This window comes from Melozone crissalis, unplaced genomic scaffold (assembly GCF_028551555.1).
Source record: "Melozone crissalis strain CALT ecotype California unplaced genomic scaffold, PUWL_Pcris_2 ptg000016l_1, whole genome shotgun sequence".
NCBI classification, from domain to species: Eukaryota; Metazoa; Chordata; class Aves; order Passeriformes; family Passerellidae; genus Melozone; species Melozone crissalis.
Window position 1 is genome coordinate 50,021,885 of NW_026535794.1, and position 25,193 is coordinate 50,047,077.

The following is a 25,193-nucleotide window of genomic DNA, read 5'->3' on the forward strand; positions in this document are numbered from 1 at the left end:
TGCTAAATGAGTGATAGAAGGCTCTAATCCAAGGTGAGCTGCTATCCATGGCTGAAGATACGAACAAGTTTGTTTGAAAACAGATGTTTCTGTCCTGAATTGCTACCCAGTTTCTTTGGCAAAAGACATTCTCAAAGCCAAGTCAGTCAATGATGTTGTGCAGCATTTGGTGATTCCACTGAAAGAAGAGTTAGAAAGGTTGATATTGCTGCATAATCATTCTGCTCCCATTAATTAAATCTTTAAACAACTGCAGCACTTTGAGAAGGCTAGAAAACAATTCCTTTTGCTTCCCCACACAACTGGTGAGTGAATGTGAGACATTCAGAGGATAGACTTAAGTTATTTTGAAAAGATTAATTCAGTCCATGCAGCTGACTTGATGAGCATTGCTCATACTCTCAGTTCCTTTCACTCCCATCCATGGTTCATTTTGTAATCTTTACTTCCTGACTCCACCCTTTAAAGAAAATACTGAGCATTTACATGTGGTTATTCTTTTCTTGCAGGGCTTATCTGGGTCTTAGAAATCACTTTCCTAGTGAAGCTGAGACTCTGTACAATTCTCTGGAGCCACCCTATCAAAGAAGCCTTCAGACCTACTTGAAGAATTCTGGCAGTATAGCATCTCTCCCTCAGTCAGACAGGTCATCCTCCAGCTCACAGGAGAGCCTCAAGTAAGGGTCACTTCACTGTTTCTCAGCCAAGAAACAAATGCAGTTTCTCAAAAGCAAATTATCCAGATTCCTGTTGAGTACAGGAAAGCTGCAGTTTTATTTTGTGACTTCTAATTTTTTTAATAAAAATTTCTTCTCCCATGTTTTGCTAAGTGACAGCGTTACCCCAGCAAGGTGCAAAGTACAGACAGTCTTTAACTGGATATTAGGATGCTGTATTCATACATTCAATCCTTAACAGCTGCTTTAAACACCAAAATATCTTCAAGGTTCATATTGATCTCCAGCATTCTGATATGCTGAATAGGTCTAGGAAAGCTATAATGATGTCATTCCTTTATCATCTCTTTTCCCTGGCAAGCATGAAAACGGAACATCAACAATGAGATTTGTTGGAGATCGGTTTGGGGTTTTTTTCCCTATCTTCATAGTATTGAATATGTATTAGCAGTATTTCATACCTCTGCCACTTACTACAGGGTGGGTCTGTGCTGCAGTGATGTATTAAAATGCATAGGCAATCTTGAGCTGAAAAAATTAAATTTTTTGTAGGTACCAATAGTAAAAGAAATCTACAGGCTTTTTAGCAGAAATGTGAAGTAGTAGTAGAAGTAGTAAGTGGTGGTTTTTGCCTTTAAATGCTAGAAAGCTTCCTCAAAGTATTTCAGCCTTTTAATATTTCAGATCTTCATTATCAAAACTAGAGAGCTTGTCTGCTCACTTGTTACTTGAAGGCAAAGACTGCTTCTCACATATTGGAATTCGCCCTTTTTTTTTTTTTAGCTAATGCCTTAAATATCAGAGATTTACCTTATTATTCCTGTGATTCTTGTAATTATAAAAAAATCATTAAAAAATAATTGTCTGTGATGCAAGCAATTGCCAGCACTTCATTTTCCACAAACGTTTATTCAAAGATTAAATATTCTTGTTTAAATTAATCTCTGTTCCCCATCTGAAAATAAAAGTGCTGTTAATGAGTTACTGGTAATATACTAAAACTAAAACTAAATTTCAAGGAAATTAGAATCTTAAAATACTCTTAAATCTTCAAATGTTGCTTCCCATGTTGCAAGATGTGTAAGTGCTACAGTACAGGAAGTGAGGGGTAAAATAAGAAATGAACAGTAGAGGTGATGATATCAGAAATTAATGAAATTTTAATTGATTTATTACAAACTTTGCATTCAGATGGATGTTTGTTACCCAAAATTTTATTTCTGGCTTTTAGTATAGTGAGTTCTGAATTCCCCCTGTATAGACCAAATTAGTAAATACGGGTATGATTTCCTAGAAGTCAGATCCTCTGTGATTTTTGACCTTCTGAACTTACATCTCATTGAGATCATTAATCCAGAATTGAGTTAGAGAAGATGGGAGGAATGAGAGAGAAATGTGGTGACTTCTGCTTACTTGTATGAAACTGTTTACCTAAAATGTCAGTTGCAGTAGATGGTGGCAGTTGTCTGGGACTTTTGTTTGGAGCAAGTTGTAAGGTCAGGAGCTCTACTTCAGCCTCCTCAACTTAGCTGAGGCGAAGTACCTTCAAAACACTAGTTAGTCATGTCAGAAAAGCAGGTTTATTCAGAGCAAACACATTCTTCTGTGAGGATTTATGTTATGGTGCTGACCTTTATATTACTGCTGAGCTAATAACTGGGACAAATCCACAGAATGAGGCATCTCTTTTCTTTCTACTTTTAGGTTTAAAATTAAAGGAATTCTTTTTACTAAAGCTGAGACACTGACTCAGCTTGAAATTTGACTGTTGATGAAATACTCAACTATTTCATCAAATACAAACTTTCCCCATCAGATATTTAACCAATGAATATTAACCAATGAATATGCTATTACGTTTTCTTCTACCAGTCCTTTTCATTTCCCTGATCTCTCCAGCTGCCTTTTACCCTTCCAAACAGGCCAAAGGATGGGCTCACAATTAACCTTGACTAGACTGGAAGATTGTGCTACAGTAACTACTCGTTTTTGCAGTGGGAACAAAATGAAGACAAAACATAGAGGAAAATACATGGGATTTTTTCTCCTTTTTTAAGTTATGGGAGCCTCTGCGTTCCAACAGGGGAAATGGAGTCTAGCTGCTTGGAAGCATCAGCATTTCCTTTTTTAATTTATAACTTGATTCTTGAGACATCTGGGACTGTGGAGGAGTCTTATGAGTTGGACACCTGTTTTTCTTGTTACTGCAGACACCACTTCACATAGTCTTTCATAAATAAAGGTTTTTGGGTAGCTCCCACTGTTCTTGTTTGATGGCTGATGTGTAAGATCAGCCCTGTGGTTAAAACCTTGTACTGACCACCTTAAATGTTTCTGTGACCTAGTCTGGAATGCCTGAACTTTGTTAGCAAATGTGCCTGTCAGTAGCTGAAGGATTAGTGCTTTGTGATAAGGATGTAGTTTTATAAAATGTAAGGGAAAAGATAATTCTGGTTTTCTTATCATTTTCTGTTTAAAGTATTTATCTAAAAATATGCTGAGAAGGTTGAAGGGGGAGAAAAGAACAGAAATTTTTTTCTCTCTCTCTTTTATTTTTTGCTTTTGCATCTGATACATGAGACTTAGTGGATTTATTGACTTTTTTCAGTCGGCCTCTGTCATCTAAATGGTCTGCAGCCAGCCCAGCAAGTCTTGCAGGCAGAGGTAAGGTGGTGGTAATATTGTGTACTGCATAGTTCTTCATGTTGTTTAAATTAAAAGTTCTATAATGCATTTTAAAAATGGACTATCAGCATTTACCCTGTTTCCAAGATAAATAATGGTATTTCGCATTTTATGTAGTTTCAGTTGTTTCAATTATAAGACACAACTCTTTATGAATTTTGAATTAATTGATCCTCTGTCCTGGAGTTTTGTCATGGAACAGTCATTCTCAAAGAAACAAAATATTATTCTTTAGTCTGTTCATGGTTAGGCTTATGGCAATTAGAAATTAAAGACTCACTGTCTCTTTGATCTGTTCCCATGTAGCTCTTGCTCTTTGTAAATAAATAAATAAAGAACAGCAGCCAAATGGCATATTTGTAATTCAAAGAGTTTAATTATGTGTTTAGTTTTTGGGATTTAATAACTTCAATGTCTTTTCCCATAATGTCTTAGTAACTCTTTGAGAGTAAATCATTGAGGAGCTTTTTACAAATGGACTGTAATGAAGAATGGATACTGAAACTGATAAGGGGAGTCAAGTTTAGAAGACCTAAAACAGTGGTTAAAATTAAGCAAATAGTTAAAATTCTGTAAATAATAGGAAGTGAATATGAAAATACTAAAGATTAGACTCTAAAACATTTCAGAATACGCATTCAGCTTACCTTAGCTGAAGTGTGGGAATATTGTTCATCCTTCAGTATCTCAAGGAAGGATGTGAATTTTCTTACATATGTGAATCATTCAATAACGTAATAAATCACACGAAGGTTCAGAATTATGTCATTTGTGCTAGGGAGGAAACAGACAGTTTGCATTACATAATGCTAAAATTGCGTGCTGAATGAAGATAAATACTACCGACACACAAACTCTTTCTATATGCAATTCATAGCAAGACCCGGTCTAGTTTGCTTTTTAATCTCAGTAATTCTTGGTTTAATACTAGTTTAACATTTATTACATTGTTTTTTGTGCTTTCTTACAAGCATGGTGCGGTAGTAGATGATGTTATCCTCTTAAATATCATTCATTTTATTCAATATCAACTCCTTTTTTTTTTTTTTTCTTCTCCTTTTCTGGTAGTTCCAGGCAGCAGCAAGGGCGTCCCCAGCCCGGGCACCCTGCAGAGGTCCCGCAGTGACATCGACGTGAACGCTGCGGCGGGCGCCAAGGCCCGCCATGCTGCTGGGCAGGCAGCTGGAGCTGGGCGCCTCTCAGCAGCCGGGCTGCCCCCGGGCTCCTACGCCTCCCTAGGTAAGGGGAGCACCTCTGCTCTGCTGCTCTCAGAGGTCTTAGGGATTTTCTTGATCAAAAAGTTACAGTGCAATACTCCTGTGTTTGAAAAGCAGTCATCGTTGTTAGTAGCACTGGAGTGTGGCAAAAGAGCAGGTGTTCTGAAGTAAGTCGCAAACTTTACTGCGTGCTTTATTTTTCTTGTGCTGGAAGAGTGCCAATGCAAAGAGTGTGTCCATACTATGCTCTCTGAATGTCTTTATCTAGAATTAATGTTAAGTGTTGGAAGGAGTGGTATCTGTACTTAACAGCACATGGTGATCATGCCTTTTTTTGTTTGTAGAAGTAACAGGGAAATGAGTGTGAGAGCTCTTGATTTTCCATTTTTCTCAGCTGTTCAGGTATTCTGCAAGAGTGCTAAAGAAATACCCTGGCAGTCAGAGGTGGCTTCTTCATGAAATAGAGAAGTGTTTTACACAATAACTTACTACGTTGAGTTTGTAATTTCTTCCTAAGGGCATTGATGGAACTATATGTATGCTTTACCTAGCTGACAGCCTCCACTGATATTTGCTGTTAGACATAGGAAGTGCTGCAAGTGGTAATGGTGCAGAAAAATATTTGATAATTGTAGTGGTGGTGGTGTAGGTGCTAGAACATCCACTAAGTGGCAATGGTAAACGACTATGAGTGTATTTTTGTTCTAAATTTTTAGCTTATCGGTGCTGTAGGGATAACAGTAGGGAAAGAGAGGTTCAGTGTTCCCAAAACTGTTTTTTTCTTCTCAGCTTCTGTGCCAGCTAGACTACCAAGGAGAAACATGTTAGTATGGCCATAGGTGATCACAAGAGGCAAAGAAACTGTATAGTTCTTCTGATCTGCATTGTGTTTGGGCAGGTGTTAGCATACATGTAGGCTGTGGTTTGCGAAGGTTTTAATTGTGCTTTTTAAGATCAGAACTTAAGTTAAAAGCTACCTGAAATTAGTTGATTCTTTTTGTCATCAGGGCCTGGTATAAGTGCTGTGAACGGCATTGATTTTAGTGTTAATTTAAAGAGCAGTCCTGAACTAAAAGGAATACTTGGTACTTGGAATAGCAGTTTTGGATGTGAGCTCCCTCTGGTGCCCACAGAGGGGGCAGCAGAACCTGCTGGATTGCAGGTGGACACCGACATGAGGCTGCTTGGTGGAGGGGGATACACCGGTGGTTCCTCAGGGAAATGATGGGTGCCCTATCCCTGACAGTGTTCAAAACTAGGCTTGGAGCAACCACTCCAGTGGAAGGTGTTCCTGTCCACTGTAAGGGGGCTGGAACTTGGCGGTCTTTAAGGTCCCTTCCAACTCAAACCATTTTATAATTCTGGAACTGTGAGTTTATCCTCACTTACTGCCTAAAAGTCCTGAAATATGTGTGATGATCGTTTTCCAAGATCAGTGTATTGCCTGGTGTGTTTTGATGTGCAATAAAATGTAGTTTGAACCTCAGACAAAGCTGGCATTCAAAATAAAAGTGATGCAGAGCATGGTGACAGAGAGAAAAGTCAAATGGAAAACAAAGAGAGAGATCCTGCTCTGTTCATGTCTTCTTTGTGCTGCTTAAATGAAGGGACTATATTGTCTTAAGACTTTCACAGAAAATTATCTCTTGACTGTTGGTTTGCTTTTACAGCTTTTAAAGCAATATGTGATTCATGCCAGGAATTTTGTAAGCAAGGGTTGAGAAGGGCACAGAGGTTTCCAGTGAAATAAACAGTGGTGGATTTAGCAGGAAAGTAACAGAAATAGCTTATTCTCTTTGTAATTTATTGATTGGATGAGTGAGAGTTGGGGGAGTGGAATAATAAGCAATAAATCCAGGTGCTATTCATTTGAAGGATTTGAGTTGCTGGAAAGCTTTACCTTGCTAGCAGACGCAGTCACTTGTGGAGAACACTGTGATGTCATTTGAAATGGCAAAATAATGTAATGCTGGCAAAGTACAGTGAAAGTCAAGTCCTAGTGCAGGCAGTGAAAGGGCAGTGGTAGTCAAGGAGACCAAGGTTTGTTTGCAGTCACATAAAAGCTGTACTGCTGGACTGATCTTGGCTCAATCTCCTGACAGTTTTTGACTGTGGTAAGGTAATTTGAAGGATACATACTATGTAGACAGTCTGACTGTTGTTTGTTGTGGATTAGCTTCAAAATATTGTTTACTCTTAGTTTTCAAAAAGTAGCCTTTAAATCAATGGAGTGCAAATCCAAGCATTTGCCATGTTTCAGATAATGGGCTAATTTGTAAAGTTTTTTCTTCTGTCCATTTTAAGGGATTTATTTATAGTAGCCCAAAGATGGAAAGTTAAATGACAGAACTATCAAGCCAATACTGGCCATGGTCTGAAAAGGCCCAGGCACTGTTACTTTATTTCTGTAATGCTTTCCACTCCCTTTAGGTGTTGCAGTCAATACCAAAATAAATGACATTGTGTCCTAGAGCTTGAATTTATTTTCAGCCTAGCTTGCAGAGAAACATCCACCTTTTGCTTACACAGCTACCAAATTTAAAGCCTCAGAAGGCCAGAAGCTTATAGGCATAGTAATCCATAATTGTGTTCACCCATCTCTTCCTTTTTCATTATTAATACAAGAACTCTTGCTTATTTATGATTTATTAAAAGACTATGCTGTAAGCAGGAGGATACTCTCTAGTTATTTTAAATGTTGACTATCTTTGACATCCTTAAGTATTAATGTCCTTGTTGAGGAGGCCTGAGCTGTAATTATATATGTCTTGTGCTAAATATTTTAATTTTGATTATTACTGTCAGAATATTTATGCCCTACCTTCCAGCTGAACTGGTAAATATTTAATGCTTTTAAAACAGAGTGAAACTTTCTCTCATTTGTCCTCTGTCTTAATTGTGCTGTTTTTTCCCTCCTGTCCCTTACCCCAGGTGGGGCTTCATGCTCAGAAGCAAATTTCATAAGAAATATAAATATGTGGTTCAGTAATGATATAAATATGTACTGATGCTTCAGTAACTGTTTGCACCAAGAATGAAACCATTTATAAATGTTTTACTGTAAGAGTTTTCTCAAATTTGGGAAAGACAGAATCAATATCACTGTGCAGGGTACTTGTACTCTGTTTTGTAATTGTGTACCTTGCACTGGGCAAAACCAACTTTGCTTAAGGTAGCTTATACATGCATTAATTAGATAAACGTGTCTGCTGTATTTAATATTAATGTATTTTCCTCAATTAATGTTTTATGACTCTGCTGTGAACACCTTTATTCTAACACACTAAGTTTTCCATGTTTCTTTGCCTGCTTTTTCAACAAAGAGGATACTTCTGACAAGATGGATGGTAAGAAATTGTTTAGTCTGTCCTCTAATTCTATTAAATATCTAATAAAGTGTCTTTTATGTAAAAGTATTGATGTTTAATATATTTGTCTGTTCATTAACAAATTACTATGCTGTTTCCATTAACTCCTGTGTAATCTTGATGTCTTATGTGTTATTGCTGTATCTGTCGATTTTGTGAATGTTTAATCTGTATCAGCAACAGAAACATTAACAGAAATCCAACATTACCCCTCTTTTTTAAAAGAAGCTCTGTTAATTACAGAGCAGTTTTGTAATTGTTACATGCTGATTTTAACTAGTTAAATACATGCATTTGAAATTAATCTAGTGCCACTTGATTCCATAGTTTTACATGTGAAATCAATTTTTTTGACTTAACAGAACAGCAGTGGGAGAGCCGAAGATGCTTGACCACTTAAGTATGAAAAAAGCAGAAAACCAAAAAAATCTCCTCTATCAAAATCTAGGCTTGCTACATAATTTTAAGTGCCTTTAAAATCTGTAGTGAAATGTAACTGTATTAAAGAATCATTTGTGAAGAAGACTTACCTGTTAAAATAGCTTACAGAGTGTCCCACCTAAGTTTTAGCACTTGCTTTTTCTGAATTCACTCTGTTACAAACACATAGTGGGGCTGCAAAACAGTTGAGCATCAAGCTTCTCATAGCAATTGTCTGTTTCAGGTGTGTGCAAATAATGCTTCTCATATAATAAAGTGACAGTCCCAGCCTGCTGCTTGGTGATTGTAGTTCTAATTTATTGCTTGGGAGCACTTAACAAGCCGTTAATAAGTTTGCTGCTTACTTAATATTTTGTGTGATGTATTTATTAACTGCATGGAAGAATCAGTAGCTTATTGGAAGCAAATGTATCTCATAGAAATGAAAAGAGTAAAAAAGTAGATGTCTAAACCAAATCCTGAATAATTTCAAAACAGATGCTTCTTGAAAGAATTGGAGCTGGTTTTTAGCACTGAAGATGTCAAGACTAGTTTAATAAAATGAGGAGCGTTTGTACAGGATAGTAGAATCTATATTGCCTATTTCCACATTATATTTCCTTAGGCTACATATAGTAGGCTTTGTTTATAGCTGGTATTTATAGCAAATCATCACCTTTGGACATTGTCACCAGAAATAAATCTTCTTAGGGCCATGTAGGCTTTTTATTTTCAGAAAGAAAGTCCAGAAGTCACAACTAATGCTATGTTGCACATTTCTGTTTAAAACAGCAAGGGAAGTGCTATACAATTGATCAGTGTTAACAGGGTGGGCTTTTGTTCTAGAAGCTATCTCTAGATATGATCTGCATTTGTAATGAAAACAGCTGAGCTGTCCAGCTGTAGTTGCATGATACAGCTGTTCTGATCTAACCATCACCAGGAGGTACTAATCATTTTTCGTTTGCCCACTAACCTTGTCCACATATTTTTTATCTCTTCTTTTGTTAGCACCTTGTGATACTCCATTATTGATGACTGTAGGCGAACAATCTCCATAAAACTGATTTCATAAAAGTGACTAATAGTGTTTTTTAGCTTTTGGAGCTGCCAGTGAACCTTTAGCCATGCAGACCAGGTGGTAGCACAAGGCTGAGAGGAACGAGAAACAGAACCACCCCTTTTAGGAGCTTTTAGGAGTCTCTTAGGCTCTTAGTTGTTGCGTAGGATCTGCCTTCCAGGATCCATCTCTTGCAAGACTGTTGGATTTGGAGAGGTAGTTCAGGGTTTGGGGGGTTTGGGTTTTTGTTTGGTTTTGAGTTTTTGCAGACTGGCAAATTTTATCTCAGTACTTTGAGGCACTCCTACCTACATATTACTGTAACTGATTTTTGTGAAGAAGCATTGAAATACACACTGAACTAGTTTTTTAGAGGGAGTTTTTAAAAATAGCTCCGTGAAGATATTGTAACATGGGAAAACTTTCCCAGCAAATATGACTGAGTTCAAGCTAGGCAAAGACACTAACAGATGTTTTCATCATTGTAGTTCTCTTGCAAGGCAAAAATGGTAGAGGGTGAAAATAAAAATGGAAGTATCCTTTGTTTGTTTGGTTTTTTTAGGGGCATTTCACATTTTTATCATTACTAGAATGCATTTTATTGTGTAATAAGTTCTGTTTCAGAGGAACTTAGAGGAAGGACTGCTGATGAGGCAGAGTCCCATCAGCTCCTAGGTACTGATGGGAGAAAGGCTTGTCTGACTCTCACGTTATCAAAAATCAAGCCTTGTTAAGCTCAGCATACTTGTCCAAGTGTGATCTGATTTCAGCAAGCTCATATTCCTTCCATGTCTCTGAGCAAGACTTGATCTTGTGCATGTGTATCTTCAGAGTAATCACAGGCTTAATTCAGAGAAATCCTTCTTGCTGGTAGTTCTTGTCAAATTATCACTGTCCAGTGTGGGAAACACTGTCTCTGTGTTTTTCTCTGAGGTTATGTATAACAGTATGTTTCATATTTTCAGAAGAGCTTGCATTACAGTATTTTTAATGTCTGTTTTGATCTGTATATGTAATTTTTTGACTGATCTCATAGATGCAATTTTCTTCTGTTGAACTTTTTGTGGTTTGAAAGGCAGTGATGTGCATTTTGTTCTTGTAAATTGCTCTCAGTGTAGTATGGATATTTCTTGATTATTTTACTTCAGTTCAGTTAAGGAGTTGCAACATAAAAGCTTTAGCTCTCTTGACTTGATAAAATTTGTCAAGATTCTCAAGATTAATCTCAAAAAGAAATTTCAAAGACAGTATTGTTTGGAATATCATGTATTTTATTATTTTTTCTGTTTAGGAACAGCTTCTGAAGATGGTAAGAAACTACTTTGTTAGACTAGCTAATATTTTCAGCTTCATATTTTCATTGATACAAATGAAGCTTTAAGAGTAGAACTTGGTGTTTCTTGGGCTTTGTGGAGGTTCATAACAGATACGGGCTTATGGGCTAACAGCTTATGCATCTAATACTTGGTTGTTATGTACTATTTTTAAAATTCATTTGCTTTTATTTTAATTCTTAATTACTCATCTGCAGTCTGAAGTACCATTGCTTAACATTCTACTGTGAAAATACAGGAGCTTTATAATTTTGCATTCATTTTTTAAAGCAAATCTTGTCACAGAATATTTCATCAAATGTGTTCATGCTCTGGGAAGCAGGTGCTACTATTACTCATCTCTGTGAGACTTGGAAGCTAATTTTCTATTGTTATTAGCATTTAAACTTACCATTAGTGAATGGATGTAGAGACTCCAAATGAGTTAACAGTTCATTTAACTGACAGACACAAACTGATTTATTTTACATTGATAAAAATGAAACAGGTTCCAGGTGATACTTTAACATAGTATTGAAATAGTGGCACTCTGTGTTCCTAGGTTTTGGGCCAAATTCTGAATGCAGTTACATGCCTTGCAGTCTCGCAGCTCTCAATTGCCATTGCACGGGGATAACTAGTAGAGTTTGCACTAGTTAATCTAACTGTTCTTGCTAAGCCTATTGTTTTAGTGAATAACCTCCTTTATCCTGATTCTCTTCCTATAGACTCTCATCTCTGGCTATTCCCTCTACTTGGAAGAATAATATTAACTTGGTTGATGTCCAAATTCTGCTGTGGAAAGCCTAAAGAGGCTAGAATTAAATAACAGTCTATATACTTAATTCTTTTGGATCAAATATTGACTCAGCATGTCTACGAAATATTTTAATCATGCTGTGTTTAAAAGTGTAGAGCTTGTTGAGCTAGATCCACCCTGTACAGACTTATTGGGATTTGTTCTTGCAGCTTAGAAGAATTATGGTTAGCATGAATTTGGTTGTCATTTCATTTTGCTCCTGTTTGACAGGTTGGCTTGGGAAATGTAGTATACAACACCACTATTTTCTTTTATGAATGATCTTTCAGATAGCTATAATTCAGACAACTGGGATCTTCCTTTCTTCTGTAATTTCTTTGTATATGCTGGATGTTACAAAGGAACATGGCTAGCAATGCAGAAAGCTTTGACCAAACCCAAGAGAATTTGCCATTTGGCAGTCTAGGGAAAAGTGACTCTTGTTTTATTTGTAGATACTTAGTTTAATTTGTCTCTTGCTTGGCCTTTCTGTCTAGTGGGGAAAGTAGTATTTCTTTATCTCATGTTCTCATGAGAACTACTTGAATGTATTTAGTGTCTGCAAAATGCTCTAGAAGGTTTGGGAAATCCTGTAGAAGTCTGTATGACTGGGGCCAGGAAAACAGTAGAATCTTCAGTAATAAAAAATACTTAGATTTCTTAAAATAGGAGTGAAGTTAGGAAGAAAGCTCAGAATCTGTAGTTTTATGACAGCAGAAGTAGAATTAGAAGCTCAAGTAATCATGAGAAGACTCTACCTCATACAGCAACATTAGTGTTTGAATTGCATTGTATTGAGTAAACTTCCCCTTTTTTAGTGTACTTGACATATATATGTTGGAAGGAAGAGCTAGCTAGCCAGTCCAGGGTATTGAAGGTGTAATGTGCAAATTGTTTGATGAAACATGTAGCATCAGATAAGTATCTTGCTTCCTCAGCTATTAAATTCATCAAGGTGTTCAAATTTCTACTAATTATCCCAAGCGAATTGTCACCAGTTGAGTTACATTGTGCTTCTTTTATATGCAGAAACTTTAGAAAATATTATTAAATACTACTGATGCTCTGCTTCCTGCATGACTGTGAAAAACTGATTTAATGCCCTTTTTCTTTTCTAGGTCGTATACGATCAAAGCTCTCCACCCCTTCCATTGGTATTGGAAATTCTAAAACAGATTCCAGAGGACGGAGTAGAACCAAAGTGGTGTCACAATCTCAGCGTATGTATTTTCTGTTTATCACTTATACCTGATAAAGAGGCCAAATGCTTAAGCATATATTCATTGACCAATGGCTACAGTCAAAGTTAATTTTTTAAAAAAAAGCTACATACTGAGTTGTTGTTCTGTGCCTTAGGTTCATCATCGCCAGACCAAAATGAAGGTATTTTTTTCAGTGTTTTGGGTCAGTGGTATTTGCATGCTTTTCTGATTCATGTTGTTTTTCTCTGGACAAATTATTAGGTTAGATCTTAGTTTGCCAGTTAAATTAGATAATGTAGCAGGAAGTGAAATCTATCTTTAAATTCTGTCTTCAATTATAACTTCTCAACATTCTTTTCCCCCCTTTTCTGACTTCCTCAACATGAAACACCAGTAAACATGGACTAGTAATAGAAAAGAATGGAAGGCAATTACCTAAGAGACCTAATTTTCCATTTTTAAAATAGTCTTATTTTAGCCAGAAGTACCCATTTTCTTTAGGCTAGGTACTGCTGTAGCTCTTGAGTATAAACTCTTTTTTTTGTATTGCAGCTCTTTCCTTTACTTAACTCTCCTTTGAAGAAAAAATACTAACTCCTCACGTTACAATCAGTTACTGAGCTTGTGTTGAGTCACAGGGTTAAAACATGCAATTTCATGTGTGTCAGCTAATCCACAGTAATTTTCTGTGTGTGTTTAGTAACCATTGCAGATGTAGCCAAGCAGTTGGTCATTAATTAAAAAAACCTGATTACCTCACACTCTTGGCTCTGGCTGACCTACAGCAATTCATCCACGCATCTTATGTCTCCAACAGACATTTTCTGACTAAGCTCTGTAGCATTCTCAGATTCTTATCTTTTTCTGATTAGGTGAAATGCAACTAAATTAATGAAAAGAAGACAAATGCACAATAAAATTAAAATTAACTTCCCACTTGTATAAATTCTCAGATCTAATGTTCTAAACCAGTAAGTTTTGCCAGGTTTAAAATTTTCAATACACTTATTTTGCTATCACTAACCGTATCCACTTTCTTTAATAAAACCCTTTAATAATTTGTTTAATGGCAGAAGCATTTGTCTTGATAGCAATGACTGCATCTGTTGTAAATAGAATGATTTTAGAAGTTAAAAAAACAGGTAGTAGCTGCTTTTTTCCTGTTAGACTACTTGTCATAACTTAATTTCCCAACAAGTACAGTTGGATCAAACCTGATCTAGTGTATGCAGGTTTTCTGAAATAAAGCTTTCAAACAATGTGTACAGATAAATGTAGCATACTAAAAATTCAGTGGAGTTACTACTGAAATTCTACTACTACTACTGAAATTCAGTAGAAGTAGTTCCCCTAAGGGCTTTGACAATACTCTAGTCCCAGAAATGTTGGTGAAATGAGAGCCTTCAAATGAGTCGTTGGGACAAAAGTTCTGCAAAACTTGTTTTACAGATTGCAACACTGTACCATAAACAAAGAATATGTCAATAATTTAAGAGGGAGGGAAGGTAAAGTTCCTTCTAATCCCCTTTTCCCTTCTGTGAAAAGCTATAAGCAGTGTCTGTAACAATTTTTTCATTAGTTTTAGGAAAGTTTGGAATTAAGCTTTTTGAAAATACTTTTGCATTTTTAATAGCTTTGGTAAATCTGTAAAAAGTGAAGATGCTTGATAAATGTCTGGGGACGGGGATAAATTTAGCTAGCAATAATACTTTAGTGATGATCACTGTCATATAACATTAAATAAATCTATATCCAGAGAAGCAGAATTAGGCCTTTCCAGTTTTTCTACTAATAATGACAGGGTTGGTTTTTTAAATTCATTTTTGCACAGTATTAATGTCTAAAGAGATAAATTGAGATAACTAGATCTGACTACATGTGATGATGTGTGAAAATTAAATGCATGAATACATCTTTACAGCCTTTTATTACTACTTCTGTTCAGAACCGATTGCTTCAAATAGCTCATTATAACCTGTCAGTGGGGGAGAACAAGAATTCTGAGATGTTTTAAGGAAGATAAACAGGGCAAATACAAATGGACAGGCAAAGGAGAATTCTCAGGCACTGTATGCCAGCTGTTTGGGTGATGCTTCTTTATGTGACTGAAAATTTTCACAGCATTGTGTGAAGCGTGATGCTTAATGTTTCCATACAGGGGATTGTTTTAGTTCCCCAGCTTATATAATGAGAGAATAGCTTCATACTAGATTTAAGCTATTTTTTTTAAACCACTCTAGCACAGATGCTTTTGTTAATTTTTGGGTTGCAGCTATCTTTTGTTCAAAAATCATTTTATGAAAGACTTGCAAATTTGAATGCTTTTACCAAAAAATATTTTTTTAGGGTTTTAAAAGCCCTTTACTCTTCTATTTTTAAATTAACATAAAGTAAATGCCTCATTATTTTATTCTTACCTATGGAAAAAAATGGTTACATTTTTTTCCTCTTCTTTCCAGTTTGATTGTCAGGTAATTTAACAGGGTCTGCTAAAATTGCATTACAGTTGACATTCAGAGAATTTCTGAATGGAAACAAATTCTTCCTTTTGTACTCAAGATTACTTCTAAAGAGGAAAACAAAGAATTCTATGCAAGTCTTTTCAGTTATGCCATTGTGAATTTGGTTTTTTTGTTTTGGTCATCCACCGCACCTGCAGCTCAGTTCCTTTACTGTTGTGTCTCAAAAACAAAGTTTTGATCTCGTGTGTAATTTTTGTTCAGCTGTTGAACTTCTTGAGCCTTTTTGGCAATGTAATATTCTTTTCAAGTAATATCCAGGCTACAGTTTCATGCTTAATTGAAATTTAATTCTTCAGTGTTGAGTTGTTGATTAGAAAGCTGAAGAATTGTAATTTGCTTGTGCAGCTTTGCTTCATCTGCTTTGTACATAGCATATGAGTTTAATTCTTCAATTGTGGAAGCTACTTAATAGCACTGCTTTAGCATAACCCCCTTGTGGCTTTTTTCCTGTGTGAAATGACTAAAGCTTTCTTATTTCCATTTGCCATTCATTTTTTAATCTGCTCTGCTCCCTCCCTCTTCATGGATTATAAATCCCTACCCTAAACCTGCCTTTACACTTGTTCAGGATCACAGTCTGCTAACCCCATTGGTGGTAAGAGTCTACAGAATTTGTGTACACATCATTGTTTGATCACCTGTTTGACATACCTCATTTAAGGACCCTATTCAGCAGAAATTCTGGCTGGCTTTTTTCCATAGGCTGCGCGTAAATTAATTGTGTAGAAAGCAGGAGAGATGAGATGGGTTTGTAATTTTGGGGTAGTGCCTTAGTAATCTTTGTTTCATCATTCAGCTCACTTAGATCTGCTGGTAGTGGTAATAGTGACAAGAGTATGCCAGTGCTGCTGTTTTCAGGCTGAATTCAGTTAGTTTACACTGCAGTGGTACACTTTGCAGGTCAGACTATAGAAAGATTAAATTAAGTTTTAGAACAAGTGGTTTCTGACCTATTGAAGAAAATGTACAAGTCTGCACCACAGTGAAACCTTCAACAATATTTTTACTGTTTTAAAGAGTTACAAAACAGGAAGAAGGCATAGTAATATCAGTTCTAAGTTGAAATACCCTGATATGAGGGAACTGTCAAACCCTTAATTTTTGCATTTAACAGCAGTTTTATAGGCTTGCTTATTCTTCTGTTGCTATAGAAGCTGTGCTTGTTTTTTTCCAGGCTGCATAATAGTTTATTTATCATTTCTGCTGAATAGGCCTATAGTCTGGAAAAGGGATTTTGCTAAATAATCATTTCAAGTTTGAATTCAAACAATGAATCTGAAAGTACATGCATGGTACATTTTTTAGATTTCTCTCTTCCACCCAGCATATGTTTTACTTTGTTTGGGATTTTATTTCTTTTCCCATATAGTCAAGCTTTAGTCAACTTGTGTCTTTTTTTCCACATGTCTCATGAGAAGTAACCCATGAAATTCACTTGAAAAGTTGCATGTTGTCTGTAAATCTGATAGCATCACTGTGGTCATACAGTTACCTGATTTTATTTTAAAGATTAATGAAGGGTTCAGATTTGTCTGTAATTACTCTGTGATTGAAATTCTGGTTTGCTTTTTATTTGGTCATATTTCTTGAATTGTATAGCTGGAAGCAATATATTAGTGTCAGCTGGTGATCTAAATTAGTTACAGCTAGGGAAGAATGAATTCTTTGCTAAAAACTTAGAACTTAAATGTTCTGTAACTGAAATATCAAAATTAAAGATAAGTGACCACCTTTTCTGGTAGCTATACTGTACCTGGAACATCTGTAGTACTTTGTACTATACAGTTTTAATTAACAGAAATTTAAGACACTTAAATATATCCTAGTCAATTTTTTAGCTTGTTTAGAATTAATTGAAGGTTTTCTGTAATTTGTGGGGTAACCTCCACAGAAATGTGCATGAGTAATCTGTCTTCTGTCATATTTTATTTAATGTCAGAATAGTCCTTGAAGGCACCATGCATTTAAAAGCAAGGGAGAAGATTTCAAATATTAGGAAAATTACATTAACTCTAACACTGATTACATTGGAAGAGCTTGGATAGTTATGAAATCCTAGTTTAAAATTTCTCCTTTTAGCTTTCCAACAGGTTTGTTTGCTTGCTTTTCTTTATTAATAGAAAATGTGGTTAGTAAGACCACATCGCTTAAAAAAAAAGAACACATTCATTTTAGGGACCGTGGAACTCTTGACAAAGTCCAGAAATAATAATTGTGGTTTCTTGAGCTCATGTAGTGCTAAATACCATGTCAAGTGCTTCCTTGCATCAATAATTTTAACTACCTTGTATGCAGTACTGGAAGAACTCGGACCAAGGCATTCTGTTTCATGTTTTTACCTTATAAGTTTTTCCTGATCATTTCAGTCTGCCACCACCTTCCTACTAACTTCAGGTATTATTTTCTTTTTACCATGATTGTTTCTCCATTGTGGTGTTGCTAATATTTATTCATTCTACCTTCAGCTGGCAGTAGATCTGGGTCTCCTGGAAGAGTTTTGACAACAACCACACTTTCCACTATGAACACAGGAGTTCAGAGAGTGTTGGTGAATCCTGCAGCTGCACAAAAACGGAGCAAAATCCCACGAAGTCAGGGATGCAGTAGAGAAGCTAGTCCTTCTAGGTTGTCAGTAGGTAAGAGTCACCAAATAACTCTTGGTTTCTTTATAGCCCTTCTTAATTTAAGTGCTGGATATTTACAGCTGCTGTTTGATTATAGGTGGATGAAAAAAATAGAATACATCCCAGAATGTGGCTGTTTTCTGAGACTAGTTTTCGATACACAAGACAGTTTTAAACTGAAGCTAAAATTTGAGGTTTTTCTTGTCAGAATGTTGTAGTTGTTCTTTTCCTCACCTCCTTTCTTCCTTCTTTTTTTTTCACTTCACACCCAAAATACCCATATCCTTTGAATGAAAGTGTAATACCATTTTGAAAATATGATCTTTGTTACTTCATGTCTTCCGTGTATGTGTGTGCACATGTGTAAATGCTGTGATGCTAAAATGAAGGTTACATGTCTTCAGCCTCAGTATGATTTGATTACTCTTTATTGCAAACAACGTTATTGAAAAACGTCTGTTGATTTGAATGATGTCGATGCTGTTCTTCCTTTGTATTTTTGATTTTTATCTTAGCCACATAATTTTATTTTCCTTCTTTGTAAGGCTGTGGAGTTTTCCATTGGTGCTACTCTTGATTAACTTCATCTTGAGCACAAATTCTGAATCATTACTCAATGTTGTTCATTTTTTCTCCATCCTTTCCAATGGGTCGTTCAACCATTCTGTGAAGAGTTAGTAAATTTCCATTTTAAGCTGTGCAAAAAAATAATTTCATTGAACTGACTACACTTAGACTAACCCAGCACAATCAAGAGAGTCTGTAAAAAAGGTTATGACTTAAAATGCGACATAATCATCAATGTCTTTTCTTAGAAACGCGTCTTTGATCTTACTGCGGAACAGAATTGCATTAAAACTGCAACTTTTCTTATGTCTTCTCCCTTTGTGCCGCTGTTTGCCTGCACCCTGAATCATACTAGCGCGAGGCAGCCGCATTCCTCGGCCTAGTGTGAGTCAGGGCTGCAGCAGGGAGGCCAGCCGTGAAAGTAGCAGGGACACGAGCCCTGTCCGCTCTTTCCAGCCCCTGGGTAAGTACTCGGAGCCTCGTCGTGCATGGCTGTCCTGCCCCCCTAACGAATCCGTGCCTCTGCCTTTAGCTTCTAGCTGGCCACCGGCTTCTCCCTCCCTTTGGCTCTCCCCCCACTTACCCCATGGAGGACTGAGCAGTGTGTGAATGGGCTGCACACAGAAATACAGACTTTGCTAGGCTCAGTCTGAAGTACCAAGTCTAGAAGGGTGTGTGGTGCGCAGTGTCCAGATGCCATTTTGAAAAGGCATTCCTGGTTTTTGGATATTTTTTTGAAATTGTGTGTTTCTCTTTTCATTGCTTGGGTACTTGAGTGCGGTCAGCTGTTGCTCAAAATTTTCTACCTAGTCAATGAATTATTTTAGTGTGTAAGGAGAAAATACACTTAATTATGTCCCTTCAGCTATAGTCAGCAGCTTATTCGTGTAACACGTATTGCAAGATTTTGCAAGATTCAGTCTGCTTCTGAGATATCAATGAGGCATAAGGACATTAATTTATTATTACTTTACCATGTTGTTAAGGATTAGGGAAGATTTTCATCTCCATGTATCTTTGGCAAGGTTGCTACAAAGATGATAGTATATTTTGCTTGAAGTACTTTGACATATTGGGTTTGTTGATTGAGTTTTTGTTTTGCTCTTTTGGTAATATTAAACTCTGTGCAATTGGATCTGAAACAGATCTTTTTTTGCTGTTACCTTTGTCTGAAATAGTCTTCAGTATGTGTCCTTCTTATTTGCTTTGTTCAGTGTAGCTTACAGTTAAGGACTTCATAATACTAGCTGTTAAACATAGTCTGAAAATAGTAAATCTCTGATTTCTATTTCAAATTGAGGCACCCTACTGTACTCCTAATTAGCACTGGACATATGTTGTGGTCTGTTAGGGCTTCCTGCCAGCCATGGGTTTATTGGGAGAGTAGAGATTAATTGAGTGAAGGCTGTTTCAGTAACTAATGCTAGTTTGCCCAGATGCTGTTTAATTGGGAAATGATGCTAAAAGTAGATGTTATGCAGGATCCATTAGGAAACCTGTATTTTTTTCTAAAACATGGCTGGGAGATTGTGTTGAAGTACATATGTACCTTCTATTCTTTTAAAAACAAGGGTGTTTTCCAGAACTCTTGGTGCTTCTTTTGCTGCATTACAGCTTGATTTGAGTTACATACATGCAAGATCAGATTTACATTTTGTAACTGGTCAAATGCTTGGTATCTTAAGAAGTCTGTATTAGGCAATGCCATGAGATATTTGGGATAGATGCCACTGGAGGTTTTATTTTATGTAGTTCAGTTTTGTAATTCAGATATCAAAACAAGTACTAGTGAAATAGGTGGAATTGTCTGGTAGTACAGAGAATGCAAAGTAATATGTATAGGAATCCAGCATTGGTTAAAAAAAAAAAAGGAAATTATACTGGGAATGGGAATAAATGAAGATTTCTTTTGGCGTGACTTTTTATTTGAATGATTTAAAATGTCATTCATTGTTTTGTTGGTAGAAGTGAAAGATGAAATAAGGCAAATTCAGCTCTGTGTATCTAAAGGCAGTTTGACAGGGGGATGAATAGGGGAATGTATCTTGTATTGCCTCTCATTGTCAGCACAGAAATTTTTGCTTACGAACACAAATGAAATAGAATGGATTTTATCCCCCTTTAGGGTATAAAATGTCCTAAATGCTACATAATTGCTTCACTGTATACATTGGTATGAAGTGTTTATGTAATCTCACATCTCAGTATAATGTTATAAACTGGGAGATAAGAGCCATTAAGAAGGAAGCGATTTGTAATTTATATAGAAGTGTCTACTTTTATTAAATAGTCAGTATTGAATATCAGACTAGTTTAATGTCCATATTTTAGCTAAGAAATCGTTCATTTCATCTTAGTGTGAGTCCATTTGAACTTACTTTGATTCATACTTTAAAAAAATGCAACAGCAAAAGTAAATACTTGACAATTTCTGCAGTTTGAGGGCTACAAAGCATATTCTTGAAAATAAGTTTTGGAATGAGGTACATTTCACCCTATATATAGTGGTTTTTTTCACCGTCTTAAAAACTTGTCCAGCATATTTCAAATGTATGTAGGGACAGGAGTAATTTCAAGTTTCTTGCCTGAAGTTTGAATTTTTAGTTTTCAGCTGAACCTGTAATTTTCAGCGTTCATTGATGGAAAGTAAGGGGAAGGTTTATCCCATTCATGCTTGTATTTAAAGAGCTGTCAGCTGTGATGTCTGTGTTGTGACATTCTCAGTCCTGTCTCCTTTTCCATGCTGAGATGCACTTTCTAAAGCATTCCATGAAGCATTGGCTCAAACTAAAATGCCCTAGCCAAACATCTTCATGTAGGATTAGTTAGAAATAAAGTACATCACTGTACCTTATCTAAGGGGTGGAGAACTTAATATGGAGAGACACAATGTTGTTTCTGGGGTCTTTACAGGGCTTAGGATCATTGTGGAAGTGCACTCAGGTTAAAAGGTCCTTCCCAAAATGTTGTTTGATCCATGGTTCACCTGTACATGATTCAAATCAGACTCTTGAATGGTCTTTGCTAATCAGAGAAAAGGATGATTAATTTGATTTGTCTGTTTGGGCTACTTTATATATCCAGAAGGAGTAAGATATGTGCTTTTACAGTTATTTATTAAATGGTAAGATTTTATCTAGGAGTTGTGCCTTTGTGGGTGGACATTTGAGTTCAAGTTTAAGTTGTCATTTATGTGGCAATAAAATTCTAACTTAAGTGAACAGAAGAAAAAAGTTGAGTTGTATAAAACACATCTAATTTAAAATTTGCATGTTTTAAGAAAGAAAATACTAGCAATGGTGAGTCAGCTTCTTGAGAATCACTAAAAAAGCAGTTTTATACAAGTGCCATAAGGAGTGAGGTACTCAGTTTTATTCAGAAACCCTTAAGGATCTCCAGTTTCCAGTTGCCATAACTAAAGAATCGTAATGAGCTGTAGTAACTAACGTGTTTCAGCGTCACATTTTATTCATTTAAATAAAATAGTAAGTATATGAATTATTAATTGCATTGGTCGGCTTATGTTAAACTTTTAATTATAGTTGGGTATTTTTAACTTCATTTTCATAGTGGTGAGTTTTTGCTGAGGTTGAGTTGTCTGCAACATAGGCAAGAATTCAAGTGTGTACAAATTGTCAGCTGCCAGCACAGCAGGTTCGTGCAGGAGGCACTTTTTGCAGATAATGTTTGATATGTGAGCTCTGGCTCTGACTGGAGCACACAGAATTTAGTTAAGTCCACAATGCAAGACCAGTGTCAGTGGACTGATACCTTTTCAGGTGTTTCTGATGATTCTGTTTGTGTGTGTGTGTGTGTGTGCATGTGTGTCTGTGCACCTTTTCTTCTTTGAACTTAAACGTACTTGCTTTTACCCTGCTCTTAATCTTGTAAATTAAAAAAAAATTATGCATGGAATGTCCAGTGTACATAAACCTATATAATCATATTTGGTATAATCAAAGAACTACTCTGAAGATTTTTGCTTCTATTTAATATTCAGTTTCTTGTGCTTAAGCTGAATCTTTTTGATAAATACTCTCTTGTTCACCTGAGCAGCTATTGCAGCACTGTGATTCCATGGTCATAGATAGGGTTTATCTAATCCTGTTATTGCAGCTTCCAGACATCACTCCAGATCCACTGGTGCCCTCTACGCTCCTGATGCTTATGGGGCCACAGGTGAAGGATGAGTACCCTTTGCTGTCATCTGTGCAGTCATCCTGGATTTTTTTTTTCCCCACCCACTTGGTTATTCTCATAGTTCAGTTTTAGAAAGCATTATTTATATTAATTTGAGTTTTGTGGTTTTAATAATCCAGATAGATGTGTTTATGTTGCTAGATGTCATCTCCACCCTCATACTCCAACGTTAATACTTTTTTCCCTTAACAACATTTTTTTACTTGCAGAACAACTTTTTTTAGTTTTTTATTTTTTTAGTATTTGTAGAGCATTCTTTATGCATGTAGTTTTCTAATCAACAGTCTCAATAGCCTTCCTATTGTATTTGCTTTCTTTCTAAATGAAAACAAAAACCCAAAATGAAGAAGACATTAATTTTTAAAAAAGCAAAACTTCTTTCAAATAAGACCATTGTTTCATAGGGGTTTTTCCATGTGATGTTGGAACAGAACGTTTGTAGGTGACTGGCTTTTTACTTGAGTTCTTACTTTTGTCTGTGCCACTAAAGACTTCAGAATGGAAATGGTTATTTTATCCACTACATAACTTATTAAAAATGCTAAGCAAATGCTTTTCTTCTACTTGGGTTTTTATAAGTGAGTGTAATATTTACATCCCAGCTTTCTATTCTGATGGAATTCTTTGTCTTTGTTTTTTGTTGTTGTAACAGGTACTGGCTTTGGAATTAGTCAGTCGAGTAGATTATCGTCCTCAGTCAGTGCTATGCGAGTCCTGAACACAGGTTCTGACGTGGAAGAGGCAGTAGCAGATGCTTTGGTAAGAATCACACACTTACCTTGTGGGGTCACAGGCTCTTCAGGTGTTTGATTCCTGTACATTAGCATGCAGAAGAACTTGTAATTTATTGTTCTGTTGGCTTCTCGGGGGAAAAAAACCCTAAAGAAACTGAGTTGGTGGAGCTGCAAGTATTGGAATTTTCATTCCCTACAGAAGTGTTAACTTTTGAGAAGCATACTTTTTTTCATGGCAGACAGGAAACAGTCTTGGACTGTTGTGTTGGAGTGGCCTAAGGAGCCACTTGAGCAGGGAGAACTGACCAGCAGTATCTCACAACAGCCAGAAAAATTTCAGGATAGGTTGAAGGCTTGTTGGAGCTGGGAATGATGACAGCTAAAGCCCTCTGCTTACCAGACACCTGGGTGCCACTTAAAGTTTTTCTGTCTGACAGCAGGTGAAATTGATGCTGAAGAGAGAAAATGATGGTTGGGCTGCCAAGCCCCACACAGCCACTCTCTCTCTCCCACCACTGGTGTTAGAGAGAATCAGGAGGGTAAAAGCCAGAAAACTTGTGGGTTGAGATAAAGACAGTTTAATATGGAAAGCAAAAGCCATGCACCCAGGCAGAGCCAAACAAGAAATTGATTCAGTGCTTCCCATGGGCAGGCAGATGTTCAGCCCTCTCCAGCAGAGCAGGGCCCCATCACACATAGCAGTGACTTGGGAATACAAACACCATCACTCCAAACATCCCCCTCTTCCTCCTTCTTCCCTCCAGTTTATATACTGAGCACGATGTCACATGGTCTGGAATGTCCCTATGGTCAGTTTGGGTCACCTGTCCTGGTTCCATCTCCTCCCAGTCTCCCATTCACCCCCAGCTTCCTGGCCAGCATGGCAGTAGGAACAGCAGAAAAGGTCTCAGCTCTGTGTGAGCCCTGCTCAGCAATAACAGAACCTCTCTATATTACCAAACATGTGTTCAGCACAAATCCAAAACACAGCCCCACACCAGCCACTGTTGAGAAAATTAGCTCAGCCAAAACCAGCACAGCAGGCAGCATCTCATAAGTTTAGTTTTTGTTTTCCTTTGTTTTCAAAATGTTACACCAAGTTAAAACTGGTTATTCTCTTTTTTAAGCTGTATTGTTCTTTAAAAAGGTGGCTGTGTCTCCTCTGCCTTCCTGCCCCTGTAAGCCAAACTGAACACATGATGTATTTTGTTATTCTGATACTTACATCAGCAAGCTGAAATCCTCGGTTAAAATCCTGATGCTATGAATCAGATACATTTTTATCAATTATTGTATGGTATTTGTATCTCATTAAATACTTGTAAGTATCTGTTTTCTACTTACCAGAATGCTTTAAAGGAATGGTTATTTCTCTCATTTAAGAAAAACTGTTATTTTAAAAGTTAGTAAAAAACTACAAATGAGACTCTAAATTACAGTCAGATATAACTCAATAGAGAGAAACAAAATTTCAAACTCTGAAGAGCTCTGTCATATTCTTAGTATGACTATTTATTGATTTCTTAGTTAATACTTCTTTCTTGACATATTAGTTTAAAATTTGTGTGCCTTCACTGGCGTACAGATCAGAATATCTGTGAAATCTTGCATAAGAAGTCATGGTAAAGTTGAGTGCATTTTCCCCTTTCTGTTATTACAAACTTGCTAAATGTTTTCAGCATTAATGCTGGTTTGTAAACTGGAATTCAGTCTGGATTTTGGAATAGGGAACAATAGAAAAACAGTCTATGGAACATGGAAATTTTCTGGCTATAACTGGAAAGCATGCGCTATGGTCCTTTTCA

At 36.5% G+C, this 25,193-nt stretch overlaps 1 protein-coding gene across 19 annotated transcripts in view; it reads left to right on the forward strand.

Annotated features, from left to right (window-relative positions):
• Positions 1–25,193, forward strand: part of CLASP2 (cytoplasmic linker associated protein 2) — a 146,286-nt gene that overhangs the window by 87,851 nt on the left and 33,242 nt on the right. For 6 of the 19 annotated variants that reach the window (XM_054273698.1, XM_054273700.1, XM_054273709.1 and 3 more), the window contains 12 exons: positions 510–677; positions 3,286–3,341; positions 4,431–4,601; positions 7,903–7,926; positions 10,719–10,736; positions 12,658–12,759; positions 12,896–12,922; positions 15,832–15,858; positions 17,729–17,899; positions 18,810–18,917; positions 22,571–22,633; positions 23,307–23,413. In XM_054273698.1, coding sequence (XP_054129673.1) covers positions 510–677; positions 3,286–3,341; positions 4,431–4,601; positions 7,903–7,926; positions 10,719–10,736; positions 12,658–12,759; positions 12,896–12,922; positions 15,832–15,858; positions 17,729–17,899; positions 18,810–18,917; positions 22,571–22,633; positions 23,307–23,413 — 1,042 coding nt within the window. The remainder of the gene's footprint in view (positions 1–509; positions 678–3,285; positions 3,342–4,430; positions 4,602–7,902; positions 7,927–10,718; positions 10,737–12,657; positions 12,760–12,895; positions 12,923–15,831; positions 15,859–17,728; positions 17,900–18,809; positions 18,918–22,570; positions 22,634–23,306; positions 23,414–25,193) is intronic. The other 13 variants (XM_054273703.1, XM_054273717.1, XM_054273705.1 and 10 more) reach the window with 6 other exon arrangements.